Source organism: Protopterus annectens, chromosome 13.part0 (assembly GCF_019279795.1).
Source record: "Protopterus annectens isolate FY-2018-M chromosome 13.part0, PAN1.0, whole genome shotgun sequence".
NCBI classification, from domain to species: Eukaryota; Metazoa; Chordata; order Ceratodontiformes; family Protopteridae; genus Protopterus; species Protopterus annectens.
This window is the reverse complement of record NC_056747.1, coordinates 1,000,619,936-1,000,641,268: the sequence shown is the minus strand read 5'-3', so window position 1 is coordinate 1,000,641,268 and position 21,333 is coordinate 1,000,619,936. Positions and strand designations below refer to the sequence as shown.

General features: G+C 40.1%; 1 protein-coding gene across 1 annotated transcript in view; it reads right to left on the bottom strand.

The window, feature by feature from the left end:
- Positions 1 to 566: 566 nt before the first annotated feature.
- LOC122788072 (keratin, type I cytoskeletal 47 kDa-like) overlaps positions 567 to 21,333 on the bottom strand; it is a 70,702-nt gene continuing 49,935 nt past the window's right edge. Inside the window, exons 7-8 of the mRNA XM_044054995.1 lie at positions 13,281 to 13,393; positions 567 to 1,582 (exon numbers count right to left, since the gene is read on the bottom strand). Coding sequence (XP_043910930.1) covers positions 1,476 to 1,582; positions 13,281 to 13,393 — 220 coding nt within the window. The 3' untranslated portion in view covers positions 567 to 1,475. The remainder of the gene's footprint in view (positions 1,583 to 13,280; positions 13,394 to 21,333) is intronic.

The window sequence follows — 21,333 nt, the reverse complement described above, 5'->3', positions numbered from 1 at the left end:
AGTCCGTGTAAGAGACGTTTTAGCTGGTCTCTTACACAGAGTTTAGGGCTGTTCTTGGATCGCGAGGCTTGCATGGAGTGTTGCACGTCTCTTACACTCCGTGCAAGCCTTCGTGAATCCTGCCCATAGTCTATCCCAAGACAAAGGAGCATAGTGTTTGCTTTAAAATTGTATAGCTTTATTTAGGAATAAATGAAGAAAAAAAGTATTAGTTAACAAAACCGATGTACCTTGACATAATTTCTTTAGAGTTTATTACTCCTTCCAAATGCCAGTCATTAAATTAGTTTTTTCTTCAGTGTTCTACCCTGGGCTTTGCTGTTTAGCAGTAAAAAAAAAAAAAAAATATATATATATATATATATATATATATATATATAAATATATATATATATATATATGTATATATATATATATATATATGTGTGTGTGTGTGTGTGTACTAATCTATGTTTTTATCCTAACCTAAATACACTGCACACTTTGAAGTGCCAGTAAGATGTAATCAGCAACTTGGGATATTAGATATTGTAATCTGATAAGAAATGCTCATAAATGCACAAAGAAAAGTTTCAGAAAAAGAGTTTATTTGCTTGAAAAAGTTATATTTTCCTAAATCAGGACATTTACGATATTGTAATGACATTTAAGGCCACACAGAAAGCAACACAAAAATTGTAAACCCTCTTTCCATTTTTTTAACAAATACAGCTAGTTTCCTTAAATGAATTGCAATTAGAACTCCAAGAAACCACTCTCATTTCTTAATATTCCAGTGAGAAACGAATTGTGACACATTCAATTCTTTATTACTACATGGAATATCTTGAACAATGCTTTGCATTTGACTGTTTCTAGATTTTGTGTATTGATACCTACTATGGAGTTATAAATGCTTGTCATATTTATGGCAGTGGTTCCAGAGGTCTGATTATGACTTCTAGCTAAGTTTAAACAGTTATATAGGGTACAACCAGCAGATTTTTTGGTGATGTCTTTTGAAATTTAATATTCTAATTTCCAACCAAATGTTTTCTGAAGTTTTCTTTTTTTCTTTAAAAGTTAAAATCTTCATTTTGTGGGCAAAAGCATGTATTGCCAAATTGCCAAGTGTATAGAATATAGTTCTATGGGTCTGTCATTTATGTGTCCATGTGTCTATTAGTCTTGACTACAGCTGTTAAGCAGGTATATGAGATGTCTCACTGTGTTCACTGCTTGTCTTTTATTTTTTTATGAATAAAAAGAGACAAGGCACTTTTTATGAAAAACTAATTCTATATAGTATTTGTACATTTCTACAAAATGGAAACCTAGGCCTTAAATTATGTGATTAGTCTTCTGCTGGCTGTAAATACCTGATCATAAAAAAAAAACATAAAACTTTGTAAAAGACAAGAAACCTGAAGCCAAGCATTACTTTCTCATATTTCACTTTACATATGCAATTTCACTTCTTATGTTTAATAACAAGCTTATCTTTTAGTTACTGGAGCTTCAAGCTCCTGGACTTCAGTTTTTTGGACAACACCATCAACCACAGTTTCAACAATAGTCTTCACTTTCCTTGTTACTAACGGTTCTGAAAAGAAAAAAAGTAAAGAAAATTAAAATAAAATTGCATTAAAATTAGAAGCTACATAACTGAGTGTTGACTTTAACTCTTGTTTACAAGTTTCCTTTTCCACTTATGTGGGTGAGCAGAATCAGTTATTTAAATCTTTCTTCTACTGTCTGTAAAACTTTAACACTTAATGTCCTCAGAATTATATAAAACTGTTATGAAGATACTGACTATCTAGTTGTGACTTCTAAAAATGTTGAGTTTTATTTATCAATGTTTTGTTTAAGCGCATATGATGTGAAGGAACAAGCCATGGAACAATCTGAAGGTATTGCAATGTTTATAATTTGTGGCTTGACATGCACATTCCCTACATTTAACCTGGACTGGAAAAAAAAATCAAATTATATTCTGTTTTACTGTAAAATTATGACAGTTTCTCCAAGCTTTCTAGTAAATTACAAAAGTAAGGTTATGTGTTGGTGGTGGCTAGCTTGCTTAATTGTCAACCACATTCCTAGTATGTTTCAGAAATATCTTCTTTCTGATCAGGGTATATATGCATAACCTTGTAGTTACCTAAAAATAGAATGATTCTTAGAGAAAATGTGACATACTGCATGACAAAATAAAACACTGGTGGTTTTCAGGGCCACAAGCTATAAAAATAATGACTAGTAACAGGATAGAAAGCTTAGCCTTAAGAAAGCTTATAGAGTACTGTTTCCATAACATACAGGGGTAAAGCCCTAACCATGACCAGGATTGAGTAGCGGTTTGGCTGCTAAAAGTGACTGGCAGGGGAAGATGACAGTGAGTAGTTGATGCTGCCTTGTCTACCTTGGGGGGAGTGAGGGAATAGTAGTCTGGTTAGTTGATCATATCTGTGCAAGTGGAGACGTCCAGGTGCCAAAGATAGAGCCATGAACTTGGAACGTGGGCTTGGTACTACAAAGCCATTAAAATACCTCTTCCTGAGAGTAAGGGTGGGAACAAATCCAAACAAGGGGAGGTCATTTTTGGCTCTTGATGTGGCATGAGTACTCAACTCTCAGCCTTTAGGAGTGGGGTTACAGCCTAAGTAGAAATGCCCTGATAGACTGCATTCGTAGATGCTGGCAAAGGCCCTGTCTGATTGCTTCTCATCTCCTTGCTGGAGGATCCCCCAGTAGGGGGAGCGGAAATGGGCTTAGGACAGATAGGAATGAGGTTGATGGTCAACAGGTAGTTATGCAAAAAAGCCACAGAAGAAAAGTAAGTGGCCACCATAAGGCTTAGTATATAGCCTTTCTGTGTTTTGCTTGTTATTGTCTATTGTCTGTTATAAAACGGAGAAATGGAAAAAAAACTATTCACCAATTACACCAACACTGAAGCAGCAGTTGCAGGATGGGTATGTAGCATACTTTTATCAAGAGCTCATAAAACAGACAGAGTTAACTAGATGGCAACAAACAAGATCTCTTACACAAGCAGGAATTTCAAGAGTACATTCAAAAGTTTTTCTTGACTCTTTCACACAGGATTCTGTTCATCTCAGTTCAAAGATATTTTCTTCCACAGCAATAAACAGATCCTTATTTTGATCTAGTTGTAAGGTTTTCCATTCAGAGATCAATCTCTGTGAGAGAATACCTCAGGATTTTGGGCCTCATGGCATCCGTGATTCTCATGATACTCCTGGCAAGACTCCACATGATAAAGATATAGTGGTATCTAATATCTCTGTTCCCAGCATCAATATCCTTTATCTTTTCAAATACTAGTGATGGTGTTTGTTAGAAGAGAAATCTTTTGGTGGACACAACAGATATCCTCAAAGTCAGATATCCCCTTCTCCCTTCCTGCTATAAAGCAGTCAATCACCACAGGCACTTTAGACTTTGCTGGGGAAGCAGTTTCAGGATGGCTAAAAATGCACCTTGTGTAGACCTCTTTCCCTCCAATCTGAACAATTAACTGACAAGATTCTTTTTCAGGACTCCATGTAACAAGGCCTGAAAGACAGATGCCTTTTCCTTTCCTTGGATAGGAATGCTTCTGTATGCTTTTCTACCATTTCCCCTAATATCCAAGTTACTTTGGAATATTCAGAAGGAATTCCCAAAGATCATTGTGGTGAACCTTGCCCAGGCAACCATGATTCTCCCTTCCTTTGGAAATGCCCATGGACAATTACAACAAGCTTCCTCACAGACTGGATCTACTCACACAAGAAGAGTGAAGCTTGATACACCCTGGCATCAATCAACTTCAGTTGACTGCCTGGATGAAAGGGGCTTAATTCCTTTTGGGTACCTGCTAACTGAGGATGTGCAACACGTACTAATGGTGGTAAGAAAGCCTGCTACTAGAACATCATATATTAGCAAATGGAAAAGGTTTTCTAGTTGGTGCCAACAACATAAACAGCACCCTTTAAGTAGTGGCTGTTCACTGGTTCTATAATACATGTGTAGGCTACTATCTTATGGTCTTTCTTATTCCTGTATTAAGGTTCATTTACAGGCCATTTCAGCGTGTTTGCCCAGGGATCCTCCTCTTTCAATGGAGTATCATATCAAAATGTTCTTGAAAGGGATTTTGTATAAGAGGTCTCTAAGAAAACTAGTGGACCCTTTTTGAAATCTTATTTTTGTATTAAAGAAGCTAATATTTGCTCCATTTGAATTAGCTAATCTGGCTGACTTGAGGTTACTAACATAGAAAACAGTTTTACTGATTGCTCTGATCTCTACAAGAAAGGTATCCAAGTTGTAACTTCTTGTGGTGAGTCAACCCTATTTCATTTTTCATAGGGATAGTGTTTCTTTAAGAACTAACCCTTCTTTTATGCCTAAAGTGGTATCCAGGTTTACTTTAAGCCAAACTATCCATCTCCCTGGTTGCAATCCTTTGCCTAAAACTGGGAGAGAAAGGATACTTTATGCGTTGAATGTACACAGGCAACTCAAATACTATTTTGACACTACTAAACATTTTAGACCTTCTGATCAACTGTTCATTTCTTGTGAATGTAGGAAGAAAGAACCTGTGTCAAAATGGACTATTTCCAAATGGATGTATCTTTTGTTATACTCACTATAACAAAACTTTTCCAGGCAGGATCAAGACCCACTCTACTAGGGCCTTGGCTTCTTCTATGACATTTTAGAAAGGTACGGATTCTAGAAATATTCTAGAAGCTGCTACTTGGCCTTCTGTACATACTTTTACAAAGCACTGCAGGCTTGATTTCTTCTGTAGGTCCAGATCATGTGGCTTCTTTTCCTTCCACCTCTCAAATGTAGTCAGCTAAGGTAAATTACCCATATAGCCAGTGCTATTGCCACAGTGATCAATATGATGAATATTGTACAGTTGTGTAAGTAAAACTTAACATAACAGTAGCTATTCGAATGACCACTGAGGTAGCCCCTCCCTCTCTCCATCTCCTTGTTTTGTTTTTTTTTTTTGGTGTGTTTTTTATGCCAGGGTGTGGAGATTTATTTTTTGTTGTTCCTATCATTGTCCTATCAGGGTGCAACCCCCCTTCCCCCCAACAAGAAAGCTCTGAAAGGCTTTGAAATCGAGCTTGTCTTTTAGTCAGCTCAGCTTGAGCTGTCTGACAGTTTGGGCATATGGAAGGTGCTCTGAAGCTTTGAAATCTGGTTGACTGTTAAATCCCTGGCAGGATAGAACCCATATAGCTAAGGCTACTGCAGAAGTGATCATTCAAGCATCTACTGTTATGGTACATCTTACTTACAGAGCTGCACATGTCCTTACACTCAGTGCTGCAGTATTCTTAACTATATGTGGTTCTTTGCAGCAGAAGCCTGACAACCACCCAGTCTTACAAAGATTTCTGAATTTAAAATGTATGTTGAATGTCACCATATGCACTCTGCATAATGTAGAGCATAAAGGTGACATTCAGGCTTACCAAAATCAGAACTTCTTTGCCGCCAGTCTGCACATAAATTTTACACTGTCGGTCTGCTTACCTGTGTCCGTTTTCTGCCAGTTAAACACATTTTCATTCTCCAGAGACTTTCTACACCTGTTTGTTGTTTTTGCAAGATATGTGCCCCATTGGGGATTTTGTTTTTTCTTGTTTTTTTGTGTTCTTTGATGCTAATTTCATCCAAAAAGGGTAAATGCCAGTGTGGGAGACAGATTCCCCTTAGAGACCGCTATGATAAGTATCTTTTTTGCTTAGGTGCTTCTCATGACCATACATCTTATTTTATTTGTCAGGTGTTTGTTCTGAAAACTCTTTGCAGTAGACGTTTTGCCCTTTCCTTGTATCTTAAGAATCAGTGTCTTAGCCTACTCATTAAAGATACTGTGGAAGGAATCTCCCACCCTGAGAGTCAGCCATTATGGTAGAAGAAGGTGAAACGGTTACAACCAGAATCTTCTGCTGTCCAGCCTCTGCCAGGTGTTTCTCCTGAGGTCATTATGAACCCAGAGGTTCACCCATCTGCATTGTTGGATTTCTCTGCCATGACTGTGTTGGAGGCTGTCAGCATGTCTGAAGGGGCATTGCTGTTGTCCTATCTCAGACATTCAGACGGAACCATGTTTGATTATTTCTGAGGGGCCTAGGGGAGTTTCTCAGTTTCTAGTTGGGGAAAAAGTTCCTGCTATGGTTCTTGACTGCTGTCATGGATCTGAGGCTTCTCAGGACATTCCTTTAAAAGAGAAACAAAAATTAAACATCCTTCTTCTGCTTCTAGGAATCCATAAAATGAGTAGCAGGCTTTTACTCAGGGGTTATTTTCTGCCTTCATGCCCTTAACGCCTCCTCATGGGGGGGTTCAGTTCCTGCTCCTCCTTGGTCCTCTACTCCTCTTAAATGATTTAGAGACCAGGATTCTTCTGAAGGTGAGTCAAATTCTGCTGATGAATTCCCTAACTTATTCTACTCTGATTTTTTTCTCCTTTGGACTAGGGGTCAGAGGAGGAGGGCTCTATTAGCCCTGATGTTCCTCTGGAGGAAATTTCTTTTAGGGAAACACTCTCTAGGATGATGGATTTTTTTAAGTGGGATTGTACTCAGGTCTCTGATATCCATAAAAGGTACTATGAGTTGTTGCCTTTGGACTGTCCTAAACCTGTGGCTATTCCTCCTATCTTGGCTGCTTTACTGGATGCTTTCTCCAATGCCTCTCAGATGCCTGATTCTCGCCTCCCTGCGTCCAAGAAGCCTGATAGGTTTTATAGGGTTCGTGAGGATTGTTTATTTTTATATAAATGTACTGCTGGTGACCCTTTGTTAGTGTTCTTAGCTTCTGATAAGCCATCTCAATTGCTTCCTTCACCCAAGTTATTGCCTTCTGTGAAGGACAGCAGCTATGGACAATTTGGGCAAAAAGTTTCCACTTCTGCTACTCTAGCTTTTAGTGCTATTAATTATCAGACCCATATGTCCAGGTATGTGCTGGCTCTTCTTTCTCAGCCCTGTCAACTTATTTCTGATTTTCCAGTCTCTGAGATTACAACTTCTGTTTTTTCCTTGCTAGGGACATCCTCTCAAGTCGTCATCATTCTATTATAAGTAGTTGATGCAGCGGATGCCTGTTTCTAGGGCTGCTGTTTTTGGTTCAGTTATGAGGAGGTATTATTGGCTTAGGCTTCACCCTCTACCTGATTATATTAAAGCTAAATTGATGAATGCTCCTCTGGATTCTAAACTTTTGTTTGAGAAAGCTGCTGCTGGTTTGTTTAAGTCCCTTCAGGATAAGGGTAAGACATTACAGGAACTCAAGCATGTGTTTGTTTCTCCTGTGCTTAAATTTCAGAGAAACTACCCTGCTAAGGCTGCCTTTGTTCATAGATAATCACGTCCTTCTACAAAAGATAAGAAGAGTGGCAAATGGACTCCTCCTGCTATGTTTACTCAATTTTTGGACATTCAGAAGCCTTCCTTTCTAGACAAACCAGGTACTGTGTGAGTATACTTCCCTTCCCAACCACATTCCTCTTTTTCTTCACCTTTCTCTTTCTCTTCTGGTTTGGCTTCAGATCACTCAGGATTCTTGGGTTCTGATGATAATTCATCAAGGGTACTTCATGGTGTAGAAATCCCATCCTCCATTTATGGGCACTCTGCAGCCTCCTTGGGAACATCTTCTATTTTTCCCAGAGGTTCTTCAAGATCTCATGCCTCAGGGTACTATTCAAGAGGTGTCTGTGCCCCAAAGGTGGAAAGGGTTCTACTCCCGATGGTTTCTAGTGTCCAGAAAAGAGGGCACTTGGAAACCTATTTTAGACCTCTTTCATCTAAACAGTTTTCTGAAGGTACCTTCCTTTAGGATGTTGTCTCTTCAGATTCTGTTTCCTCTTTTGCTCTCTCTGGCCTAAATAGTATCTCTGGATCTCAGGGATGCTTAGCTCCATATTCCAATCCTTTCTCTTTTCAAGAAGTTTTTGCATTTCCCTATTGCTTCCTGGCATTTTCAATGCTCTGCTTTGCCCTTTGGCCTTTTTACTGCCCCAAGGGTGTTCAACAAATGCCTTGCTCCTGTGATTGCCGTTTGCAGACTTCAAGGAATCCAAATATTTCCTTACTTGGATGAACTGTTGATTCAGGCATCCTTCCGAGAGACCCTTTTGCAAAATATTCATTTTTCTGTATCCCTTCTTCAGAGCCTGGGGTTCACTATAAATTTCAAAAAGTCTTCTCTGACTCCTTCTCAGGATCATGTTTTTCTGGGTTGCAGGATTCAAAAACTGCCATTGCTTGCATTACTGCCCCCTCCAAAGGTCTTAGCTCTCATTTCTTTCTTTCATACTCTTCTTCCTCTGGCTTCCATTACCACCACGGAGTTTGTAGAGTTCTGGGTTTCACAGCATCCACCATTCTGATGCTCCCTCTGGCCAAACTTCATACGATAAAGTTTCAATGGATTCTGAAGTCAGTGGGGCTTCAACATGCTCAGCCTCTGGAATTTGTAGTTCCTCTTCTTCCTTGCCTCTGAAAGGAACATCTCGGGTAGATTCAGCAGTTGTCTCTGAATCCAGGGATCCCTTTTCACCTCCTTTTCCCTTTCAGGAATTGTTCACAGATGCCTCAGACATGGGATGAGGGTGACTTTTGGCAACCTAAAGATATAGGGGGTGTGGTTGCCTTCTCAGAAGAAGGAGCACATCAATGTCAAAGAGATGAGAGCTCTTCTGCTGGCTTTTTAGGTCTTTCAGTCTCTCTTTTCTCCAAGGCCTCTCAAGGTATTCACAGACAATACCAGAGTGATATTGTTTATCAAAAAATAGGATGGAACAAGATCTTATCTTCTTTGCCATTTGACACTTCTGGTATGGGATCTTGCTGTCAAGTGTCAAGTGACTCTTCAGGCAGTTTATATCCCTTCCAGTCAGAACATTGTGGCAGACACTCTGAGCAGGTCCTTAACTCAGTCCCATGAATGGATGTTTCAAAAGGATGTGTTTCTGGACATTATCCACCAGTGGGGTACTCCTGAAGTGGATCTTTTTTGCCTTCCCTCTGAACAGACAACTTCCTCTGTTTTGTGCCAGAGTCCCAGGTCCTCTGGTATGGAGGGTGGACACACTCTCATTCTCTTGGAAGGGAATGTTTCTTTATGCATTTCCTCCACTTCTTCTTATTTTGAAAGGCATGTTCAAAATTCAATGGGATGCTCCCAAAATCTTGTTGGTGACTCTCTTTCGGCCATACCAGTACTGGTTCCCTCTTCTTCTGCATCTAGCCAGGGGCAATCATCACAAGTTACCTTACTGTGTGGATCTAATTATACAAGACACAGGATCTCTTATCCATCCCCACCTCTCCACGCTTCAGCAGACAATGTGGGTGACAAGATTTTGATTCCTCATAGACACCTTTTTTTTTGAGGACATGCTGCAAGTCATGCAGGAGGTCAGGAAACCTATGACTAGGAATTCCTACTTATCCAAATGGAAGAAGTTTTCTGTTTGGTTTCTCTCTCTTGTAACCTGGACCCACTGACTGTGGATGCTCCTTTGGTATTCTCTTATTTATGTGAGTTGCTCAGTGCTGGTTCGGCCTATTCTTCTATTAAGGCCCACCTATAAGCTATCTCTGCTTGTCTGCCTTTTTCTCTGCCTTTATCTGCTAGATTTGAGGTGAAACAATTTCTTAAAGGTGTCCTTAATATTAGACCTCCTACGAAACCTGTTCCTCCTCCCTGGAATCTTAATTTTGTTTTGGAGAGGTTGACTCATTCTCCATTTGAGCCTGCTACTTCAACTTCCTTGCAACATTATTCCTTGATGACTGTTCTTTTTGTTAGCATTTCTGCCAGATGGGTGTTTGAGTTGAAGGCCCTTATGGCTTGTTCTCCTTTTTTGAGTTTTCACGAGGACAGAGTGTCTTTGCACACTAACCCTTCTTTTATGCTGAAGGTGGTTAATGAGCTATCTCTTAATCAGTCTATTATTATTCTGCCTACTTGTTTCACTTCTCTGCAAACTTACAGTGGGAGGGTGCTGCATACTTTGGACATGCATATGCAACTTAAAGTTTATTTGGATATGACCAAGGCTATCCAAAAATCCAGTCAGTTATTTGTTTTTTTTCATCCTAGATTTTGGGACTTATGGTATCTAAGCATACTGTTTCTTCTTGGATTTCTATGGCTATTTCCTTTTGTTACACTTTTCATGGCAAGAGCCTTACTTTTTCAATTAAGGCTCATTCTAATAGAGCTGTAGGTTCTGCAGGTGCATATTTTCAAAGGCTTAGATACTAATTCTATTACTGAAGCAGCAACCTAGACTTCTGTGCATATCTTTATCAAGCACTAAAAGTTGGATAGTATGTCTAGAGCTAGGGCTTTTTTCTGCTAGTTCAGTTCTTCATGGTTTATTAGGGGATTCCTCAGCCCCTTCCTCCTCCCCCGTTTTGTCTTGATCTTTGGCACTCTGCCATATATTTAAAAATACTGCAGCCCTCAATGTAAGGCCATAGTACAGTTGTGTAAAATTTTACCATAACAGTAGATGTCCTTGCCTTCACTGCTGCAGTATTCGCTCCCTCCCTCCCTCCCTACATCCCCCTTGTTCTTTACCTTCCTGGATGCACAAATTACCTGTTGGGTTCCTTGGACTGGTGTTCCTCCTGGGGCAATCAGTTCTGTTTTTGGTAAGGCTGAAAATCACCTTTATGACCTACATTACACAGGATACATATGGTGATGTTCGGCATACCTTTCAAATTCAAAAGTCTTTGGAAAACTGGCCAGACATTGGGCTCCCATGGCAGGGAACCCCATATAGTTAAGAATATTGCAGCAGTGATGGTAAGGACATCTACCATTATGGTAAGATTTTGCACAACTGTACTTTTTTTTTTTTTTATAAACCTTTTTTATTGATTTGTAGAAAATAGCATAGAAATTCATCCCTGTTCTGTACATACAAGATTTATCAACATTATATCCCATCCACCAACCCACTGTAAAAATACAGTTGTCTTCCTTTTGGATCACTACTTTTACTTTTTCTTCTATTTGGTCACTTTATCAAAACTTAAGAGACTAAATCTGCATAGCCATCCTAAGCCACAGCTCTTCAGGAACAGACTCCTTCCACCACTTCCTCAGTTTCTTAGTCATCAAATACTGTCTAAGCCAGATCCTGATTTGAATATATACCGGATCATTCTTCTAAGCTCCTCATTCATGTCCAAAGCTTTCTGTCTCATTTTCCTCCTCACTTCATCTAGTCAACTCACTTATTCAAACTTCTTTCAGTCATCAGAAACTATCAACTTCTATTTTCATTCCTTTCCAGATTTCTGTGAATCTTGATCAAGGGATTAGTAGAATTTGAATTTCAGTGAGTCACCGAAAACCTCTTTTCTGGTTCACCCTTCATCCATTTCCTTCCCCTGGCCACATTCTCTAAGCTGTAACCTCCTTTTACAGTTTCAGATGTACTAGCCAAAAGCCCAGTGGAACATCACATTCTCTACTCATCTGTGAGGACTTCAGCTACATAGCCCACCCTCCAATGATCCTTCTTCCCCTTTATATCCTATTTCTTAAACACACTCTACAAGTTTCTACCTGTCCCTTCATGAGATCCGCAACCACTAAACTGCCCCCCATAACTCCAGTCATATAATTCATGCTCCATTCTACCCCTGAGCCCTCTTTATAGATTTGCCTGCTACCACTCTAGATTTCCTAGTCAGATAACCATTCTGCACCTTTTCCACTTATCCTTCCTGACAGCCTCTCCCACTGCAGTAGACTGTAGATGGGATAGACCAACTATACAACATACTGCACCATATCAAGCATTTCCGTTCTGCATTCCTTCCTCAAAGCTGTTAACCACTTTCTCCCAAATCTTCTTTGCTTCCCCACTGTATGTCTCACATAACATATGAATTTTCTTGAGTTCCCCCAATCAGGCTAACAATCAACATCAATATTTTAACTCCCATTGCCCGCAAGGTGTTAACTCATCTATCCAGCATATTTCCCAAGTTACACTGCAGCTTTATCCAGCTTCTAGAAACAGTACCCTTCCAATTAGGGTATACTATCAGGAAAAAGCACTTTGCTTCCCCCCTCATTTAGTGTAGGTGAATCAATGCTAATCCAAATCCAGCTTCCTAATGGGATTATCATTGACTTCTAAGGGTGATATTGAAGACCTGAGCACTCCACAATCTGGATACACTCCTCTGGTTTATCTGGCAGACTGCCATCCATATCCCATGATATATATATATATGGCTTACTATGACTTACCCGAACTGCAGGAAGTTGAACGGACGATGTGAGATATCATGATTTCCAAGGGGCAGGAAATTGAACCAAAAGCAGTCAACCGAGGTTAGTAGAGTTGCATGGTGCACTCGACTTTTTGACAAGCAACGTGCCGAGACTGTGGAGGGAGGTCACACTTCAGTGAGGAACAGGGAAGTAGCCCATTTCTTCACTGTACTGAGATCTCACTTGGGGGGTGCAGGGGGGCATAGCCCCCTTGCAAAATAGTAGACATGAGCTAACTGCCATGGCTGGAAGAGGAGAATGTTGAAAATATTAAATGCACTTAATCCTGCAAACCATTTTTAACATTCTGTAGTTTGCTGGAGTATAGTATATATACAGAGAGAGGTGTGTGTGTGTGTGTGTGTGTGTGTGTGTGTGTGTGTGTGTGTGTGTGTGCGTGTGTCTGTCTGCTCGCATGTGTATCATTATGTCTTGGTGTTAAGCAGCATACAAGAATCCCCTTGGGTAAAGTGTTTTTTGCCCCCGGTGAAAATTCTGTGTTGGTCATTTCATTTTAGTATCAGCCAAATTAGGATTCTACCAAATATGTGCTTACCGATTCACATATAATCTTTGTAATGATATACGAGAGAAAAGATTTTAAAGCACTGGCTCAACAGCACAGCTAATATTGGTTTCACACATTCTAACATTGCTAATTTTGTTACTGTTATCACAAGACATCATAGCTACATATATATATATACTTTTTATTCAGTTTGTTTATTCTTTATAATAAACCAGAATGACACTTCTTCACTATGGCTGTTTCTAGATTATTTATGTAATTAAGCCATGCACCTTTTAACAAAACTGCTTTGAACCACTTGAAAAGGATAATAAAGTAAATTATCTTTTTAAAATTAATTAAGCAATGTAGTCTAACTTAATTTTGTGTTACATGAAAGCATGAAGAGTAATATGGAAAAAATGTGAAAGGTACTTACCTTTGACTGGGTCTGGTTCCACTGCCTTACGTGTTTCTGTTTTTCTAGTTATAACTTGACTGCTAGAACTAGACCCATGAGAAGAGGAGCCTCCATGGCCAGAAGACTTATGCCTGTATAAACAAAGCAAGAGGTAATGTGCAATCAGAAATCTTTAGCATAAGAAAATAGAAAGAAGGAGGGATCATGCCATGACACCAGATTAAACTTTGAATGGATGCTTCCAATGCATAGCAGAACACTTTCTCATAATAAATATGATGTGCATGTATAACAGACAGAGACGATTATGCATTTCAATCAGCAAAAATAAATAAATAAATAGATAGATAAATAAACACAGAAGCTGAAACATGAAAATGCAGCTGTTTATTTAAGCATTTGATCTCTAGTGAAGGTTGAGCGCTGCTGTATGTTAGGCACGTTACAGGATATTTTACTACAATGTCCAACATCCAGAGTACTATCATTTTATCAATACAGTTTAAGTGTTATACTCACCATGTCACAACACAGCAAAGTACTGGTCAGCCTCTCACAGTAAGTTCACCATCTTACAGGTCCAGCATATATTCCCCACCCCCACCAGTGTGACCAAATATTATACGCTTGTGGTATTTACAGGCTTGGATGTAAACAAAAGGTGAGGGAATCTTGCGTACCTTAGAAACCAGCTCAGTGTTATCTGAATGACCACTTTTCCTGATTTATTATTTCAGTGAGAAAACCAGTTAAACGTTTAGTAACAGTAACAGCAGTTCCTAAGTTTTGCCGTTAAGTGGGAGAGCATGCATTCTAATCTCAGTGGTGACTTTTATTCCTGGCCAGATTTGTCTGTGAAGGACTCCATCCAAATGTGAAATGAGCAAACTCCCACCTTCACCCCCAGTTCTGTTATAGTGGTGGGAAACTGTTTAGCTAAGCACACATTTTTTTCATGATTTTTGAATAACACTTCAAACTTATAAGCTGTTAGGACCTGAATGAGTGAGATGCTGGGTGGAAAACTGAGCATTTGGAACCCCTTTCTTTTTTCCTTCTTACTAGTTTTGGGCACTTACAGTGATGTCATCACATGCCATTGACTAGGAAATTGTTGTGTAGCAAGACACTAAGCCCTCTGTTCCTAACAAATGCATACAGCCAATAAGAAAGTACATGCTTAACTGCCCACTATCTATTATAGTATATCAGTAGTTATTACACTGAAGCTTCTGCACTATGATCACACTGCTGTCAAGTGGTCACTAAGTACTCAGTGTATAAATGATTTAATGGGATATATACATACTAAAAGCTCCAAACACATAATGTATTAACCTGCCTCCAACAACAGTTGTGATTAAGCACCATTAAGGCATGAGTGTTTTAGGTTACTCCCTGGGGTTAGTGATCCCCCCTATGCCTGTACCAGAGTTATCCCTGATGGCTAATTGTCCTCCTCAGTGTTATAGACTATGCTCATTAGTCTAGGGGTGTGTGGAGGTATGGCAACCACCAAAACCCACAATCACATTCCCATACAACATACCCCCAACACTCACACCCTTACCTACACAGACTCCTGTCCAAGCAATCACACTCACACACTCATCCATCCATACATGCATGCAAGCACACACACACACACACACACACACACACACACACACACACACACACACACACACACACACACACAAATGCACAAAAACACACCTAGCTCACCATGTCGTTAGCCCCCTTATGTTATTTCCCAGGCCGGCACACACAGGCAAAGACACACACCTTCACACATGCTGCTCATCACATACACTCACTCAGAGTCCCCCCAACCTTACCTTGCCACTAATCTCTGCTGTACATACTTTTTCCATGATTGCTAACACACCATTCTGGCCATGTTCACTACCACTATGTGGCTGAGCATTTCTATGACTCAATCATTGTATAGATGTCTTCCATGAGGTGGTTCAAGGGAAAGAGCACATGGCTAATTAGCATATGCCTCTTTCCAGACATGCCTCATTAACATACATCACAGCCACAGAGTTATTCCTGTGTGGTGCTGCACGTCATACATCACAGCCACAGAGTTATTCCTGTGTGGTGCTGCACGTCATTGTGTAAAAGTACTGTGGCACATGGCTTTATCACTTTCTAGGAATTCAGAAAGGTTTTCGCTAGGTGTACACCTAGCAGTAGCCTTTATGAATTCTGCCATAATATGTTCATTTGTTAGGAGGCTAGAGTTCCCAAACTCAAAACATTACAATTTTAGTAAGAAGAACTTTGAAATAAAGAATACGTATTACATTTTGCTATGACAATAATAATAAACTTCTGCAAGGCACACTAGGGCATATTCCATACGTGCAGCAGCAACATCACCAGCAGATGTTAGGGATGTTTCTGCAGAATATTCTTTGCACCTGCCTCATGGACTACAGTCAACACATTTACTAGACACTGTAAGACAGACATTTGGTCCCGATGTAGAAAAGGTTTTGGCAAGGCAAAGATCAAGACAAAAGATCCTTTTACTTGTTCACCAGCCATGGGTGGCCACATACTGCTTCTGCCATCAACCAAAATTTAATTATTTGTTGTTACAGTGATATCCCACTAAAACAATGTACATTTGTATGGAATACTTCCCATAACAGTAGACCTTTAAGGAAAAAGTCACTGTAAGAGTAATGTTTACCACTATTCTGGTATGGGAGTTGTTTCTAATTTTCTTATAACTGTTTGCATTGGAATATCTTATAGTCACTGTTAAATTGTGTTGTTGTCATTATTTTCTAAGGATAATGATCTGCAACAAACATACTTCTCAGAGAAGCTGAGAAAGGCCACAAAGAACAGAAGAAAACTCCTAGTAATCCTGGCTACATAAGGTTCCTCATGTGGATGGGATCAGTGTTGTTACTCACAGGGATAACAATATAGCTGATGAGACATTTTTCCAGGGAAAAAAAAGACAATGACAGCAAAGGTGGGTAAAAACAAATCATATGATTTATGGTTAGAGTGGCCTTTCCTTGAAGCTCTAATGTTATGATAATGACCATACAAAACTGTGCTTTTCTGCATCCTGCAGTACACAGTGTCTTCTTCATAATACCTAAATGTTTCACCCATGAATCATCGAAACACAAACAACTGAAAGTCCAACCTTATTATTGCCAAAGATCAATGTTATATCTCCACTAAGCACTATCCCACAAAACACCACAATGATATTTTGCAAGGGAGTAAGCTCCCTGTACCCCAAGACTTCTTTACTTAAATATTTTTTCTCAATTCTATATTAGAAGACCGAAGTTTTAAATATGCGAACACCATATGGGCAACACCATATGAGCGAATATTTAAAACCTTGCAAGTGTGAACGGAGATCGCCTCAGGGAATTCTTCCCTTTACTTCAACGTAGTGCAATCTTGGAGTTGGTATATTTAAGAAGCAGGGGGTGTGGGGGGGCACAGCCTCCCATGTGGAGGGAGCTGGGGGGCTTGCCCCCCACTCAGAGCGATCATGTAGGTTTTTCTTTTATTTTTACATTTTTTATTTTGCTTTCGAGGTTTTACAACTTAGCTCATATGGTGTCACCCATATGGTATTCGAAGTTGTAAAACTTCGATCTTATAATATAGACCCTTTTTTCTCCACATTATCAAATTTTAAGGAAAGGAAAAAGGTTTGTAAGGTTAAACAGAGAAGTTAAATGGAACTGTTACACTCTTATTAATAAGAATCAAGGTCAAGGAAAAGTATTATTGCAGAATCTGGAAAGTTGTAATAGCATATAACCAAATAGCCTTTCAAGACTTGTAGAGTGATCTGCCTAAACAGGATGGTAGTGGCTCATATGAAAGGGTTATATGACTTTAGGATAAGTAGCCAGTCAAATAATAAGATCAGACTAAAAAACAGATCAGCCATAAACATATGGATAAGATTGATGGCCCTGTAATCAACTAACAAAGATCCCTTGGTCTCACAACTGGGTTAAGTCCTGCTTAGCATCTTTTTAAGTGATACTGCAGGAGACATGAAATTGATTTAGTACAGATAAAACTAATTTGCAAGTGCGGTTGTGACTGGAGACTGTAGATAGACTTTGGAAAATTGTAAACCAAGCAAGAGTATGCTGCATGTTAACTAGTTCTAAGCACAGTAAAATTAAGCATGAGGTCCTTGGAAACTCTAAAAGATTGTAAAAACAGAAAACCTTGTAAAAATCAGACTAAAGAATAAGATTGATGTAGAGGAAAATAAAGAACATGATGGAGCACAGCTGGTGACAGACTACACTACCAAACAGCTTTATGCTGTTTGGCACAACATTGCACTTTAATTGACAGATTAGTGACAGATTGCAATCATGCAAAATGGAAGAATATGGCCTTAAACTGGAAAGGGTTTAAAACAGGGAAAGTAGAATGCCTTTTGGATGGCACAGGTGAGGTTGCTATTACTTTGGACCTATTCAACCTAATGTCTCATGGAATGAGACCCTAATGTCCCACCAAACTCATGCCAGTGTGATAATGTGAAACTGAGTGACTTATAAGATCATACAATCACAGGAGGTTACTAAGCTAATGGCCCTGGGGCCGGTACAAGCCTAGCCAAGAGTTTATCCCTAAAAAGAAATCTCAGTCAGCACCTGTTGCCCCTGTCATTGAGGGACACAGATGGAACCTTTGGGACAAATCTGTGCTTTCCCATCCACTCATCAAAGCTGTGCTTGAAGAGGGTCAGCGAAGTTCTCTATTTGGCGTGTATAGGAATTCTATTCCACAGACGGGGCAGCCTCTGGGAGACAAACCTGTCTCTCCAGAAGGTTTTGTTGATGTTGCATATTAGATTCAGGCCTTTTGAGTTGTTAATGCTTGAGGAGTTAGTCTTACAGATATGGAGCATCTCTAGTAGGGCATGGTCTAAGATTGCCTTGTAAGCGAGACAGAGATCACCTCTGAGCAATCTGTACAATACCGAGTAGAGTGATAGTGATTTGAGCCTGTCCACATAGGACAGGTTTTGGAGGCCATGGATTCTCTTTGTGAGGTATTTCTGTGGCCTTTCCAGTTGGTGCAGATTTTTGGAGAGGTACATACCAAATGGGGCATTATACATGATTATCGGTCTAATGAGGGAGGAGTATAGAGAGGTAATAACCTCTTTTTTTCTGGATGCAGTCCCTTTACTTATGAGATGAGCCAAGTAAAAGGCTTTTCTGACCACTGACGCTATATTATGGTCAAATGTGAGAATGTTATCAACCTGAGTGCCCAGGTCTCTCACCACAAGTTGTGTGCTTACAGGGTTGCCATTGATGTGGTAATCAGTAGGGAATGTGTTTTGCTGAATGGTACGATGATACATTTTTTTGCATTTAGCTTGAGGCCATGACTTTGGCACCAGTCATTATTTGCTGAGATACCCTCTTGCAGTATGTTAACATCATTTGGGGAGTCAATGACAGCACCCAACTTACAGTCATCCACAGACTTGGTCAGCCACAGGCCTTTTGTCTTTGCCTAGATCTCTGAGAAGTAGATACCAAACAGGAGGGGTTCCAGGACAGATTCCTGGGTAACTTCAATAGTGGCAGGTCTGCTATTGGAGGTGGAAGTGCCTATATTGACCTTGATGGTTCTGTCTGTGATCCAGTTGGCCACCCACCTGATGAGATAGGGATTTATGCCAAATTATGTTCGCTTCTTGATGATGCCCGAGTGGGGGATTTTGTCAAAGGCCTTGGCCAAGTCAAGGTAGCTGTATTTATTGACTTTCCCTCATCCAGGGCCTTAGTGACAGTGTCAAAGAAGTCAACCAAGTTCAATAGGCAAGATCTGCCATTGATGAAACCGAACTGGGTGGGGTCAAGTGCTTGGAGATTGCCTGTGTCCTTGTTTATGAGATCTATAATAATATGCTGCATGGCTTTACAGAGTAGACTTGTCAAGCTAATGGGTGATAGTTTCCAGGGTCAGTACTGGCACCACCTTTGTGCAAGGGGATGACCATGGCAGTTCTCCACTCTGTTAGACTGAAGCCTGTACTTAGGCTGCGGTTGAATAGGGTGCTCAATGGTGAAGCCAGTTCTTCCGGTGATGGTGCAGAATACAGCCTGGTATACTATCAGGTCCCATAGAAGTTGAGTTCTTTGCCTTGGATAGAGCCTTTAACACTTAATCAATGAGATATGAGGTGTGGGACCAGTATCAGGGATGTCAAAAGGTCCTTTGAGGAGACTGGGGGGTGATGTTTTTGCCGAACCTATCTGCTAGCAGGTTGGCTAAGTCAACAGGATCAGTGTAAGTGATACTGTTAAGTATTAATTTGGAACAAATCTGGGCCTTGCCATGGAGGTTTCTGACATAACTGAAGAAGGATTTGTGGTTTCCCTTTGTTTCAGAGGCTAGTTTCAAGTCATAATTGGCTTTGGAGGTTTTCATTAATGATCTAATTTGCTTGTTGAAGTTAATGAGGGAGTTTTTTCAGTTTGGAATTTGTTCCTTTTTACCCTTTGACAACAGTTTCTTTCTTTTGTTGTAAAGCCTGCTGATCGAGGATGTCCACCAGACAGGTTTATGTTTCCTTGAGGAGCAGGTTTTAGTTCTGTTCGGCATGGCTGAGTACATGCAGTTGTACAGGTGCTTGTATACAGCATTGGCATACTGTTCAGCATAGTTGTCTGCATCCTCTGAGGGTTATGGTGGTGTGATGCTGCTGATAGCCTCCCTTAGGAAGTTGTAGTCAGCTTTTGAGAAGTTTTTTAGCTTGATTAAGGCTGGGGGGTGGGGTGGGTGGGATAGAAACTTCGAATGAGACAGTCCGATGATCTGATCTCACCAGGGAGGAACATACAATGGGAGTGGTGCAGCAGTCACCAGTTTTGGCGAGAACCAAGTCCAGAATGTTATCTCCCCTTGTGTGGGATGAGGCAAGCTGGTCTAGTGCATTAGAATGCATAAAGAATTAACATATTGGACATCCTTGCATATTTTGTAATCTTTTTGGTGCATTTGTCCATTTTCTTTAACCATTAGTGCTCCTGGCAGCCATCTGGCTGTTTCATATCTCATTTTACAAGCCTTTCAACCAGAGCAGTAGATGAAGAGCTGGTTTCCATAGGCCCAACATCCTTGCTGGAGTTTACTTTTTACCCTGCACCCTCCTCCCTATAACAATGTTGGGTACACCATTGAAGTTAAGTCAGAAGTGTTTAGTCCTGCTGTTTGTACACTTACTTTTGTAGCACTGAGACATATGTATACAAGGGTCTACTTTTCTTTGTTGAAAGCTCATTATTTTGACAAACAAAAGTCCAACCCCATTTATGCAAAAGTGCACTTAAACAAAAGTACACTTTTGCAAATACCAGTTCACCAAACCAGCAATATAAAAAAAAATAATAATACACTACAAAGGCCCCCCCACACCCCCGCTACTTTATATATACTAACTCCAAGATCGCACTACAGTGGGGAAAGAGGTATATTCCGTTATACTATCTGTAGTGTGTGTTGGTGTTGCAGTGTTTTTTTTTTTCTTTTATATTACCGGTTCGGTGAACTGGTATTCACGAAAGTGCACTTTTGTTTAAGTGCACTTTTGCATAAATGGGGATGGACTTTTATTTGTTGAAATAATGGGCACATACATGCAACACACACACACACACACACACACACACACACACACACACACACACACACACACACACACACACATTCACACACACACACACACACACACACACACACACACACACACACACACACACACACACCAAATCTCCAGTTGCAGTTGTACTGCATTGCTTGGTATGCCAAATCATCTGTCATCTGTCACCCCCAAGATAAGTGAGACAACCTTGGTTAATCAATCCTGTCACATTCCCTTTCTCCTTCAGCACCTACATTCCCTACTTGAACCTGGGCCACTGGAGTTGCATTCAGGGCTGTAGCCATCTGTATTGGTATCTTCACTAGTAACTGACACACACCTTTACCGTAGCAAATCAAGCTGAATGCTTGATTAGCTTCTACTCACTGTTGC